Here is a 12,105-nt window from a genome sequence, read left to right as displayed (position 1 = left end):
TTTTTATCAACTATGATAATTTTGATTACTCAATAAATGCAAACACAAACATTAGTTATAAAATTTTATTCTGGCAAGTTTTGATACTTAAAACTATTCATATGAGTTCAATTTTGAGAATGAAACTGTATTTAATAGTAATGATTTTTTTACATGTTTAAAAATGGATTTGGAGAAGACTTTATAAAGAATATTATTTGCTAACGACAGTTTTGTTAGCCCTTTAGTGCACCATGCTCAATGACTAGCTAGTTTATTTTTGTGAGCTCTATTTTTACATTTGTTATTTATAAGTCTAACACTTGTTTTGATTTTATGGCTGTGAGTCATGCATTTAGTTAGTATTATTCTCATAAACTGCGTGTTCATGTTTGTTTCGTAGTTTAAACTACATTTGATTACTTACTCTCGTGAATTGTGTGTCCACATTTGTTTTCGTTATATAAGTTACATTTGATTATTTACCTTTATGGAATGTGTGTCCATGTTTTTGAATTGTTCCTTACAAATCCCCATAAATATGCATTTTTAATTAATTGATGATTTCATATTTTAATGGTTTTTAATTAGTAAATGTTATTATTTTTATTTATCTATTTAATCTATTTGACTTGTCAAGGTTAAATGTTAAAGCCACTTCATCATTAAAGATCTAAATGCTCATGATATTGAAATTGTATATAAGTTATTATTCTAAGTTTATTTTATTATATTGAATCACTTTCTCTTTAATTTTCATAACTCTTGTAAATTATTCATTTTATTAACCCTACGAATTTTATGATTGGGACATTACTAACTAGAAAGTATTTAATTTGATCTCAGATAGTATAGTTGATATTATACGTGATGTTGACCACTGAGGGACTTTTTGCTAAGTTTGGTGGAGATTTATTTTTGTAAAAAATATCTCCTTTTAATGTAATTATGAAATTTATGTATTATGTTTTTAAAATATGATTAAGTGCTCCACATAAACTATAGTTAGAGTTTTTATTTTTTGTTATACACTTATCTGCTTGGTGGAAGGAGCAGAACTCTTGGTTGTTGTGATTTTCTATTTGAAAAGTATATTGTAAAATTTTCAAGGGGTCTTATTTATAGGAAAGGTTTTGCCAAAATTTTGACTAAAATATTGAGGCATGTTGTTGAAGGAAAAACATTAAGGATGTCCTAAATCTAATAAAAATATAATTACAATTTTAAAAATAGAAAATTTTATTAAATTAAGGCTTAAAGAGATGTGTGTTTTGTACACATATCCTGTACCGATCACTCCCATATTTCAGGGCATGACAAATAAAAAAGTGTAAATCAATTTATCAAAGCACAGTTCAAGAGACCAAGTAAATGACAGTTCCCAAAATATGAACCAAAAGAGTGTGCAAGAAAATAAAGAGTTGAATTAAAAGAGGTTTGAGATAGAAATACTACATAAAAGATTTATTCTGGTTCAACCAACAACTAAATCTATATCCAATCCTTAGAATACTTTTGAGATTTTTCCATTATATTACTAGCTAAGCTTCAATGGGTGTTTGTTATAACACTCTACTTTTTCAAATAATTATTTAAACCCTACCATAATAATTAAAATCTATCATGGTAATTAAAGATAAAAACTTATTCTTTTAAAATGCTTATCATGGTAAAAAAGAGATTACCATAACAGGAAAGGATCAAACCTATTTAGAAAATTTTACCATGGTAAGGATTTCTTTAATAGAATAAAACTATTTCGAAACCAACCATCATGATAAAAGGGACTCTGTTATGGTAGGAAGAATTGAATAAAAAGATCCGCATGATGGAATCCCATTTTCGAAACAATAGTTTAAATCCTAAATATTAGAATAATTCGTAGATAATATAAAATTAGAGTTCTTAGGGAAAATTTAGTCCAAAACATCACATTTGCTTCCCATAAACATTCAACTAAGTTATTCAAATGCCCTTTAGGACTTTTAACTTAATCAACATTGGCTTTGATTTGGTATACAATATTTTCAAATATAAATATAGTTTACAGTACCTATTTGGGGCCCAAACATCATTTCCCAAATACTTAACACCATAACACATACCAAAGTCAAAACTTGGGGTGAACAATTTGACCATATGACTTCCATTTCTAAACAACATGCATATATCTCAACTTACAACTAAGCACAATTAGAACTATAGTTAGGTTACTGTCACCCAATACAATTTATGTAAAATTAAATATAAGAAATTCATACATCCTCAAAACACATGTAAATCCTTGAACATGACAACTTAAGACCATGAGTGTTAGACACAAATCTCATGGCTATCATATATAAGTTACTCAAAATAAAATCAAATGATCAAACAATCAAGATATGCTCTTAGGTTGGCATCATATGCATTGCTAAATAAATGAGGCCTACACAAAAACTTGGTGTCTCACATACTAAACTAGGCCTTGGCACTTCTCTTGCTTGACTTACTCTTGTAAAAATTATTAACCATAAAGAATGAGACACAGGTCCCAATAACCAAAACTATTATACCATAATACATGTCATGTAACTAATCATGTGATTATTAAGTAGAATATGTAAAACAATTTTCAAGCAATTTAGTTTGAACAAGTTCCAAACAATTCTGAACATAACCAAACAAAATATGCATGGGTACCACCTTATCTCCTTCTTTCTCTGAGACTAAAGTCCATGTTGATGCCTAATTCACCCAGCCAAAGGTTTAGTTCAAGCGACAAAGTGCTACTCATGGATCAGATGAGGGCACACCATATGTTATATTTATTTTTGAATAATAAGACTCCAAAATAACCTCTCATAACATAACAATTCATGCATATATGATGATCGAACAGATATGAATTCCAAATAGTGTTACATACTTCGAAACATGAAAATTTCATACCAAACATAATATTATATATATTAATATTTTTAGTCCACTAGAAATTTATTTCCAAATAGTAATTTTACATTTCTAAAACATATATTTTCATAAGGGGCACTCTTTAACTATAGCCTATGGGTTAGAAAAAGAACTCATTTAGAAGTAAGTAGTGGAATTGTTTTGAAGTGGTAAATGGGTGTGAATTGATCATTTGGCTATGATGGAATAATTTAGATATTCATGACGATTGGAAGAATATTTTGGGATGTTGCTAAGTGTATGTTGTGTTTCAATCATTGTTGTGGGCTTTCAAGTAGCTAGGGTTTTACCTTTGGATCGTGGTATAGAGGTTGATTGGCTTTGTGGAGTGGGTTGTGGCCCTATTACCTTCCTAAGTTGAAGGGTTGAGGAAACCAAGAATTAATTCTTTTTGTAACATGTGCATGCAATAGATAGTTTTTGCTTGTTTATGAGTTTTCAAGGACTGTATTAAGAGGATGGTCATTGGGGGCCTCTCTAACTATAGCCTATGGGTTATAAAAGGTAAGTGTTAGGGTAGGACTGGAATTTGATATTAATTATACTTATTGATTATATTGTGAATAATGGATTTAATAGTGATTAGAAACTCCTTTTTGAAATGGCTGCACATTTGTTAAAAGTTAGGGACAGAGGCCTTAATTTGGAAATATTTTTGTACATGATAATTTTTGGCATGCACCTCTTTTTATGAATATATATTGTATTACAGTATGCCTGTTTGAACTATAATTCCTCTTCAATTACTAAGATTTTGTGTCTCACCTCTCATTCTAACATTTTTCATATGAGAGCTATAGCTTTCTTTCTACACATATGGAGACAAGATGAGTTTAATTAAGATATAAGATCCTTCAGTTGTACTCTTATGTATATAGTTTTTTAACTAAGCATCATTGTTAACTTCTAGAATTTCATCTCATTTTCTCACATTTTTTTTGGATTATAATATATTTTGGCATAATTGTATATATTTTGATTTCCTAAATTAGGAAAATGTGTACCTTTGAGTTTACACATTTGGATTTCTTTTGATTTTTCAAGCTTAATTTGTGCTATTTTGATTCAAGGTTAAGATGAAAGCAATTGTAGACCTTTATTGATACTTTTGAAAGGTTATTAGATGAAGAAATCATATGCAAAAGTGAGTTGTCACGTTAACTGGAAAAGAGTCCAAAATTGGCCAAAGTTATTACTAAAGTCATGACTTTTTTGTGACTTTTGTCTTTATCAGCAAAACTTTGCATTTTATTTATCTAAAAATGCTTGCATATGATACCTATCTGCCACTTGCTTGACCCATAACACATTCTAAACATTTTGAGACATATTTGGAGTTTAGTTGTGCTAGAGTTTGTGTATTAGAAGAGTTGGGATCAAAAGATTGGAGTTTTGAAGATATTTGGAACTCCTTTTCTTTAGGTTTTTTATTTCTCTTTCCTTTCCTCTCCTATATTCTTATATGGGTTCAAATATTTTGTGTATTTATATCTTTTGAATGATTATGAGTAGCTAAACACTTAACTATAGAATTACTTCTCGATCCTATTTATAAGTAATTTCCAACATGTTTAACCAGTACCAAGGAAAACCTTAAAACTTATGAACTCTGTCTTAAAATTTAATAAGTTCTCAACTTTGTCCCTATTAAATATACATATTTTAATAATATATTTTTCTGTCCAACATTTAATAGAGAGTAAAAGAAAATGTGTGATAAAAATTTAATGATGTGGTTAAGTGATTGGCCATCATTTAGTTGTTTTGTTCACTCGGGTGATGTTTTAGACAACTAACTTGCATGTAAAACCTGAATTAAATAGTGTAAGAACTTGAAGTTTGCATTATAAATAGATAGTTTTGTGAGTAAGATAGAGATATATTTGCTAACATTACATAGCCACATTAGGGTTGAAACTTAAAATTAGATTTTATTGATTGTAACAAGAAATTGAGCAATTAATTACATTGAACACTTGTTCATGACTTGAGAGAGTTTGTTCAAGTATTTTTAGGACCCTTGGTTAGCTCTTATGTTTATTAAAGTATTTATGAAATGAAGTAATTATAGTGTTATGAAAATACAAGGGGGATAAATAATCTTAGGTCTCAATTTATACTTAAATTTTGTAAATCACTTGCTTTTCTTTATTTTTGAATTTTAATTTAATTTGCAAAATCAACTTCATCTAACTATGTTTTACTCAACTTAATTGGATTTACTTAGTCTTTTGCTTGATCATAGTTTTTAAACAAAATTTCATGAAAATGATACTTTACTCACTTTATATTACTTGTCAAGGTATGTGCACTTGCGAAGAGTGCAACAATCCTTCATGTGTTTGTGTTTATACTAGGATTGTTGTATTTTGCTCGTCACAGTGGAAGCCCCTTCCACTGTGATGGGCATTTTGCTTTGGTATGTATGGTAAATGATTTCTTAGGGCAAGATCCGGCCCAAAATTGAGGTTTTTCTAAAGATGTATCTTTTTTGTGTGCCCCATTTTGATTAATTTTAAGGATGTTACATTAGCTAATTATTGTGCCCATAAGCTAAGTCTGCCCTATCCAATAATAAATTAAACAACACCAGTCCAATGATATGCAATTCTACTCCCAACATACGTGAACTTTGATCTCTATTACAGGCTATATAGGCTTTACTAGACTCTAATTCTAGATTAAATCACTACTACAAAAATATTTTTTGGTGCCATTTAAAATTTTAGTTTCATGGCATTTATAAAATGCTATCAGATTTAATGTTATCTTAGATCTTAGGTAATATTTTATTAATTAATGAAACACCACAAGAAGCTAGTAACAATGGTGGTGTTTCCTTAAAGAAATGCCACTCTTTACTTACTTTTAAAAAATAAAAGGGAAGAGTGCAAGAAACGTCACCTCTTTACTTACTTTTTTTAAAATAAAAGGAGATAGGTGAAACGCCACCTATCTGCTTTTATTTTTAAAAAAATTAAAAAACATCACTTTTTAATATATAAGATAATATGATATCTTATATATCCATCAATTATACATAATTTTTTAGTAAATATACAATTATTTTATACAATAAACTTTATTTATACAATTAACAAAAATAAATAATCAAGTTTATACTATACAAAACTATGATAAATTTAGCAAGGTCATAAAAAATCAAGTATAAAGAAAAAACATAAGTTAAATACTAGCTGAGAGATATAATAAGGTTTATCAATAATAAACAACAAATTTGGAAAAAAAAATTATGACTAATGTTTAACAGAGATTAAATAAAGCAATTTATACAAACTATGCAGAAAAGACAAGCTATCATTGGCTGCACAAGTTTTAGCTATCCTTCAATGTTGAACAGATACATATAAAAAAAAAAAGGCAAATTCTAAACTAAAAATAAGTTTCTTTCTCAATGATTAATAGAGATTATCATCATTACCTTCTTAAAAGTCCAAAACTTAACAACCAAGGCGTTTATCATTGAAAGCACGAAGATTAAAGATTTTACTATTTGTTTCTTAGATCTCAATAAAACTTTATATCTAGAGAATTGTTTCACCAACAAATGTGCCTTTTAGCAAATTAAAAGAACAAACCGTTCAAGATCATGGAAAGAAAAATTATCAAGTGAAGAGAAACAAAAGAAAAATTGTGAAGATCCACATAAATATATATAGATAGGTACATAAGAGGTAAAAAAAATGAAAAAAGGAACTTGTTGTAGTATACTTGAACAAGCTGTCATGCTCAAATCGTGCCTTTCCCGTAGAGGGAAGGTCAATAAATGTAGGTAAATAAGAGTTGCAACCAAAGTTTTTGAAAAAACATTGGAAAACTATATAATGGAAAAAAATGGTTTATGAAAAGGGTTCGGGAGTTGATTATGCATAGAAAATGTCTTAGACACCCCACGATACATATTCATTCAAACAATTACCTTAAGTTGATTGTATAAGATTAATTGACCTTTTAATAATATATTAATTACCTTTTAATCACATGCAAAAATAGAGATTAAAAAATGAAAATAAATTATTTATTTACAAAGGAGGACTTGACCTAGGGTCAAAGTCTAGGGCTTACGTATCCTATGATGGGGATCAAAATTCACATAGTTTGAAATATTACTATTTATTTTTTAAATTCTTTTAATTAATTTCTTTTATGAATAGATTGATATTTTGGGTTGTATTGTTTTTATTTATTTATTATCTTTTATAAAAAAAATTGTTCCTCAAAAATATCTTTGGGTGAAAAGAAAATGACCAGTGTTGGAATTTGCGATGATTTAGTATCACTCACAATCTGCTGGTTGACCTTTCTATGTGCACACGGTAATTTAGTATTACTCATGGCAAACTCTAAAAGAATTTTATAAAAGTGAGTTATCTATAAAATAATTTAATTTTGAAATTTTAAATATAAAATTTGATACCTGCGATGGCTTAGTGTCACTCACGATATCTTATTTCTACTAATTTATCGTGATTTAGTATCACTCGTGAATCCTAAAAACATACCAATAAATTTTAATATTTTCTAGAATTTCACACTTGATATTCACAATAATTTAGTATCACTCACTCCATTAATATATTATATACCCAAAGTAATTTAGTATCACTCACTCCATTAATATTAGTGGCATTTTATTTTATTTTTTTTATAAAATGTATGCTACTAAATCTCATTTCTATAGTAGTGAGTCAACCCTTGTGAATGTACACAAATAATTCCTCATTTTATTATTTTTTTTTTTAATTTTATTTCTCTCTTTTAATGTTTTACATGTGATTGAGAAAAGGTAACTACAATGACTCTAAAGTCATATTAATTCAGTATAATCAGTTTTAAGTAACCGTCTTCATAGGCTAGTGTTGTTTGGTATTTAAACCCTTTTTCACACATAATTGACTCTTGAAATTATTTTTTTGTTTACAAAAATCATCCTTATCTCCTTTAAATGATTTTTCAAAATTTTTCTCAAAATTTTGGTAGAAACACTTACGAAATTGGTTTTCACTCTGAAATTTCTTTTCTCACACATCATCCACATCACATTTTCAGGTGATACATTAACAAAATTATTATTTTTAATTAAAATAACTACATTAATTGCTTAATCTTTATAAGTAATTAAAATAATTTTTATAATTAATTAACAACTAACAACGGGGAGTAACCTTTATATTTAGAATAGACATTCAAATAATCAAAAGGCTAATAGGATGAGTAGGGAAAGAAACTCTTAAGCATGTTCCTTCATTTTTCCATTTGATTCTTAGATGGATAAGACTTATGTACTTAGTCTTATATACTTAATATATTTATATCCAATCAAATTATGGCAAGTAGATCTTAATATATTAATAAAATTAATAAAAATAATTTATTATAGAATAAATAATGTACAAAATATCCACATATCTTGATTCAATTGGGAAAAAAAATATATTAAGTATATAAAGCTAAATATTTTTTAGACCAACTGTAAGGCAAAATATATAAGTTTTCCTCGTCCTGGATATATTTCTATAAACTTATTCTCATGCATCTGATGACTTTACTAAAGTAATTATTAATGTGAATGGATAAGGGGACAAAAGGCATCTTGTTATGATCAATTATAAGTAAATTATTTTTATTCTTCGTCAAATCAGATTGTAATTTGTACTACGTATAAGCATAAACTCGTCATTCTTCAAGTATGAAGATGCATTTTAATTATAGTGAGTCCCCATAATCTAACTTATATAAACTTTTGTGTATAAAAAAAATGATAAAAAAGATGAACTCGCCGTGAAACATGTCAACAACTTCCTCGACCATTTCATTAAAGACAAAATAGTTAAGTAGGTCAAACTAAAAGAAAAAAAAAACTTAATGCTTTTTACATTTGCTATATATCAAACTTAGAAAATGACATATTATCATCTTATAACTATAACAATAATTATAAGAATCTCTATTTTTATATTATTTAATATAATCATTTTAAACCTTATCTTGAATTTCTTTTTATTGTATATGATTTCATAGTACAAGTAACGTGTGCCATACACATATGAAGAGTTGACCAACACATTTTAAAACCCTCCTGTGACTTGTCCTTATAAAATATTCGATTTAGTTGGTTCATCGACACACATCGATCACTTCTCTTGTGTGTGTATTTATACAACAAGAAACTGAACCACAAATTCAAAGACCAAAACCCATCACACACACACACATATCATCAGAAGACCTTCAAGTCGCTCTGGAGAAAGAAGCGTCGTCATCGTCGATAGCCATGGCCGGAAAGGAAGAGGTGAAGCTCTTGGGAATCGTAGGAAGCCCATTTGCAAGCAGAGCAGAGATAGCTCTGAAACTGAAGGAAGTGGAATATGAATACGTTCATGAATCTGTGAACAAGAAAAGTGATCTTCTTCTAAAGTACAATCCAGTTCACAAGCTGGTTCCTGTGCTGATTCACAATGAGAAACCTATTTGTGAGTCACTTGTGATTGTTGAATACATTGATGAGACTTGGAATAATAATGGTCACCCCTTCTTGCCTTCTGATCCTCACCAAAAAGCCTTGGCTCGTTTCTGGTCTAAGTTCATCGATGATAAGGTAAGCAAATTCAGGTTTTATCTTAGAAAAAGTAAAACTTTAAGTCCATATACTTTATTCGAGTTTTACTATAAGTTTATTTTTTTTTATGTTCTACATCCTTACACTTTTGATTTTTTGCTGTTTCAAGTCTCTCAAAAGTGTAAAGATCTAAAATACTAAAAAAAATGTAAAAATTTATTGCAAAACTAGAGCAAAGTGTAGGAATTCAAAATTACATTTTCCCTTTGTCTTATATATCTCTATTTTCTCATTAATTAGGGACATAATTTCAAACGATTTAGAATGAGCCAGGTTAGACTTGAGTAGAAAGGATTTAATTGGCCCATAGGATATAGAGGATTAATTAATTGTTGTAAATTGGAAAAAAAAAATTATGTTAAAAGAGTAATTGTTAATTAAGTCTAACAATGCCCAAATATAATGCGATAATAATGAATATCAGATAATTATTTAAATAGAAAAAAAGAAAGATGAGCCTTCGATTACAAATTTAGTTCGTTTTATGTGAAAAGAGTATGTGTTATTAAGTCATAATTTTTTTTAATTGAATAATTTAAAGTTAAAATAGATTTGGAGCTTTTTATTAGTAGGGTTGACTTTCCAATCAGAAACAAAATAGATCTCTTTCAAATAATTGGGGGAAAAGATAAGCAAGTAACATGTCAAGCTTTATTAATTTGTAGTTAAGTGTCATGGATCCTCCAAGTATTGGTGAGACCCAGAAGGACACGTGGCTTGGAATCATTCAAGAAGAGTAGTAGCATATTTGCTGCTTTGTACGATGTTGTTAGAAATCATATATATGAGAGAGAATTCTAAACATGAACCCAAGGCTATATATGAGAAGAGGATAGAACGATCAGTAAGGTGTCGACGTTTTTTATGACTCTTTTCCCCTTTAGATGTGATATATTTCTTCTTCTTCCCTATCCCTCTAAGTTATTTTGTATTCCTTCTTTTCTTAAATGAGTATGACTGTGACATTAATTTTAGGTTAAAGTCTTATTCAGACATTATTTCTGATTATTTTTATTCCATGGCTAACAACAATGAAATAAAATTCTACAAAAATATGTGAAAGTTTCTTTTTTTTTAATATATCATTTTTAACTAATAAAATATTTAATATGTAATTTTTTAATGAATTTTTTATTTGCACAAATATAATTTTATCATTAATTCAAGGGATTCGTTCCATTGAGTTTAGGGATGATGGTCAATCCGTACTCAAGTTTACACTATCAATGACACATATTTTAAATTTCACCTAAAAATGAAATATTGTAAATTTCTTCATCATCTGAGAACAATTCTATGATTAAATAACTCTAGGCTCTAATTCTTTCATTAAAAAATAAAACAAAGTATCTTGTGACATAGTTTCCGTACTTTTTCTTTGATATAAAATTTATAATTCACACACACTTTAGATAACCCATAAAACTACTCAGCATCTACATATATATGAACTATCTAATTATATATTATATCTTTCTTTATATTGTAATAGCACGATGTTGTAAGAAAAAAAAATTTGTTGAGGCGACACATACTAGATCTACTCTAGAATTATGGAATAGTACGATTCACTAGTAGAAAAAATATAGATTTAACATTGGCAATTTAGATTGATTTATGACAAAATCAAGCTAAAAACTATGACTTGACATTTTTGGATATAGGTTACGCCTGCTGTATTTAAAGCAGCATGGAACCCTAATGAGAAAGAGAGAGAGAAGTGTGTTGAAGAATCAATGGATGCTTTGAAGGCCCTAGAAAATGAGGTCAAAGGCAAATTCTTCAATGGAGGTTCAATTGGGCTTGTGGACATAGCTGGTTTGTTTGTGGCTTATTGGCTGCCTGTAGTTCAAGAAGCTGGTGGTCTTGGTTGGTTCAATGGTGAGAAATTTCCAAAGCTTGAGAAATGGAGCTATGAGATTCTGAATCACCCAACAATCAAATTGGCTTTACCTCCCAGAGATGATCTTCTTGCATATGCCAAAACTCAATTTCAAATCATTCATGCTTCAAAGTAATTAAATAATACAAGAATGACAATTAAGAACCTTGAAAGAAAATTAATACAAAATGAGGACCTGCTTATATCTAAATCATCAAATTTTATAAACTTAAATATTCTTATTTTGCATTAATCTTCTAACAAGATCCTTACTCTTGTTATTTTTTCATTTATCTGTGACCCAACTTTGAGTCAATAATTAATTATCAAGTGTTGTTAGTTCATGTCATAATAAAATATGTACAGCAAGTCTTTGCTCTTGTAAGGCAGCCACGTAATGTGTTTGGTTTATGATATCATAATAAAATTTTATTGCCTGTCATCATTTCTCATACCTATTTTTTTTACATTTTAAGTTTTAAAATTGTCAAAAAAATTAATTTATTATTTAGAGATTTGTATACAGCACTTCATTCGATTTTAAATATAAGACCTTTTATATAATATCATGCAACATTTATTATGTATTTCCAAATATGCCCCTATTCAATTCATGTAAAATTGGGTGAGGAAATAAACTAATAAAGTCTAC

General features: G+C 28.4%; 1 protein-coding gene across 1 annotated transcript; it reads left to right on the top strand.

Annotated features, from left to right (window-relative positions):
- The first annotated feature begins 9,156 nt into the window (after nt 1–9,156).
- LOC129288961 (probable glutathione S-transferase) lies at nt 9,157–11,885 on the top strand. Its single transcript, XM_054925784.1, has 2 exons — nt 9,157–9,550; nt 11,236–11,885. Exons 1-2 carry the CDS (start codon nt 9,227–9,229, stop codon nt 11,587–11,589), a joined length of 678 nt encoding a protein of 225 aa, XP_054781759.1. The 5' UTR covers nt 9,157–9,226; the 3' UTR covers nt 11,590–11,885.
- Nucleotides 11,886–12,105: the final 220 nt, after the last annotated feature.

The sequence above is a fragment of the Prosopis cineraria genome, unplaced genomic scaffold, assembly GCF_029017545.1.
Source record: "Prosopis cineraria cultivar Desert tree isolate PC_DT_omini unplaced genomic scaffold, ASM2901754v1 PC12, whole genome shotgun sequence".
Taxonomy (NCBI): Eukaryota; Viridiplantae; Streptophyta; class Magnoliopsida; order Fabales; family Fabaceae; genus Prosopis; species Prosopis cineraria.
Note: the sequence above shows the minus strand (reverse complement) of the source record. Positions and strands in the feature narration are given on the sequence as shown.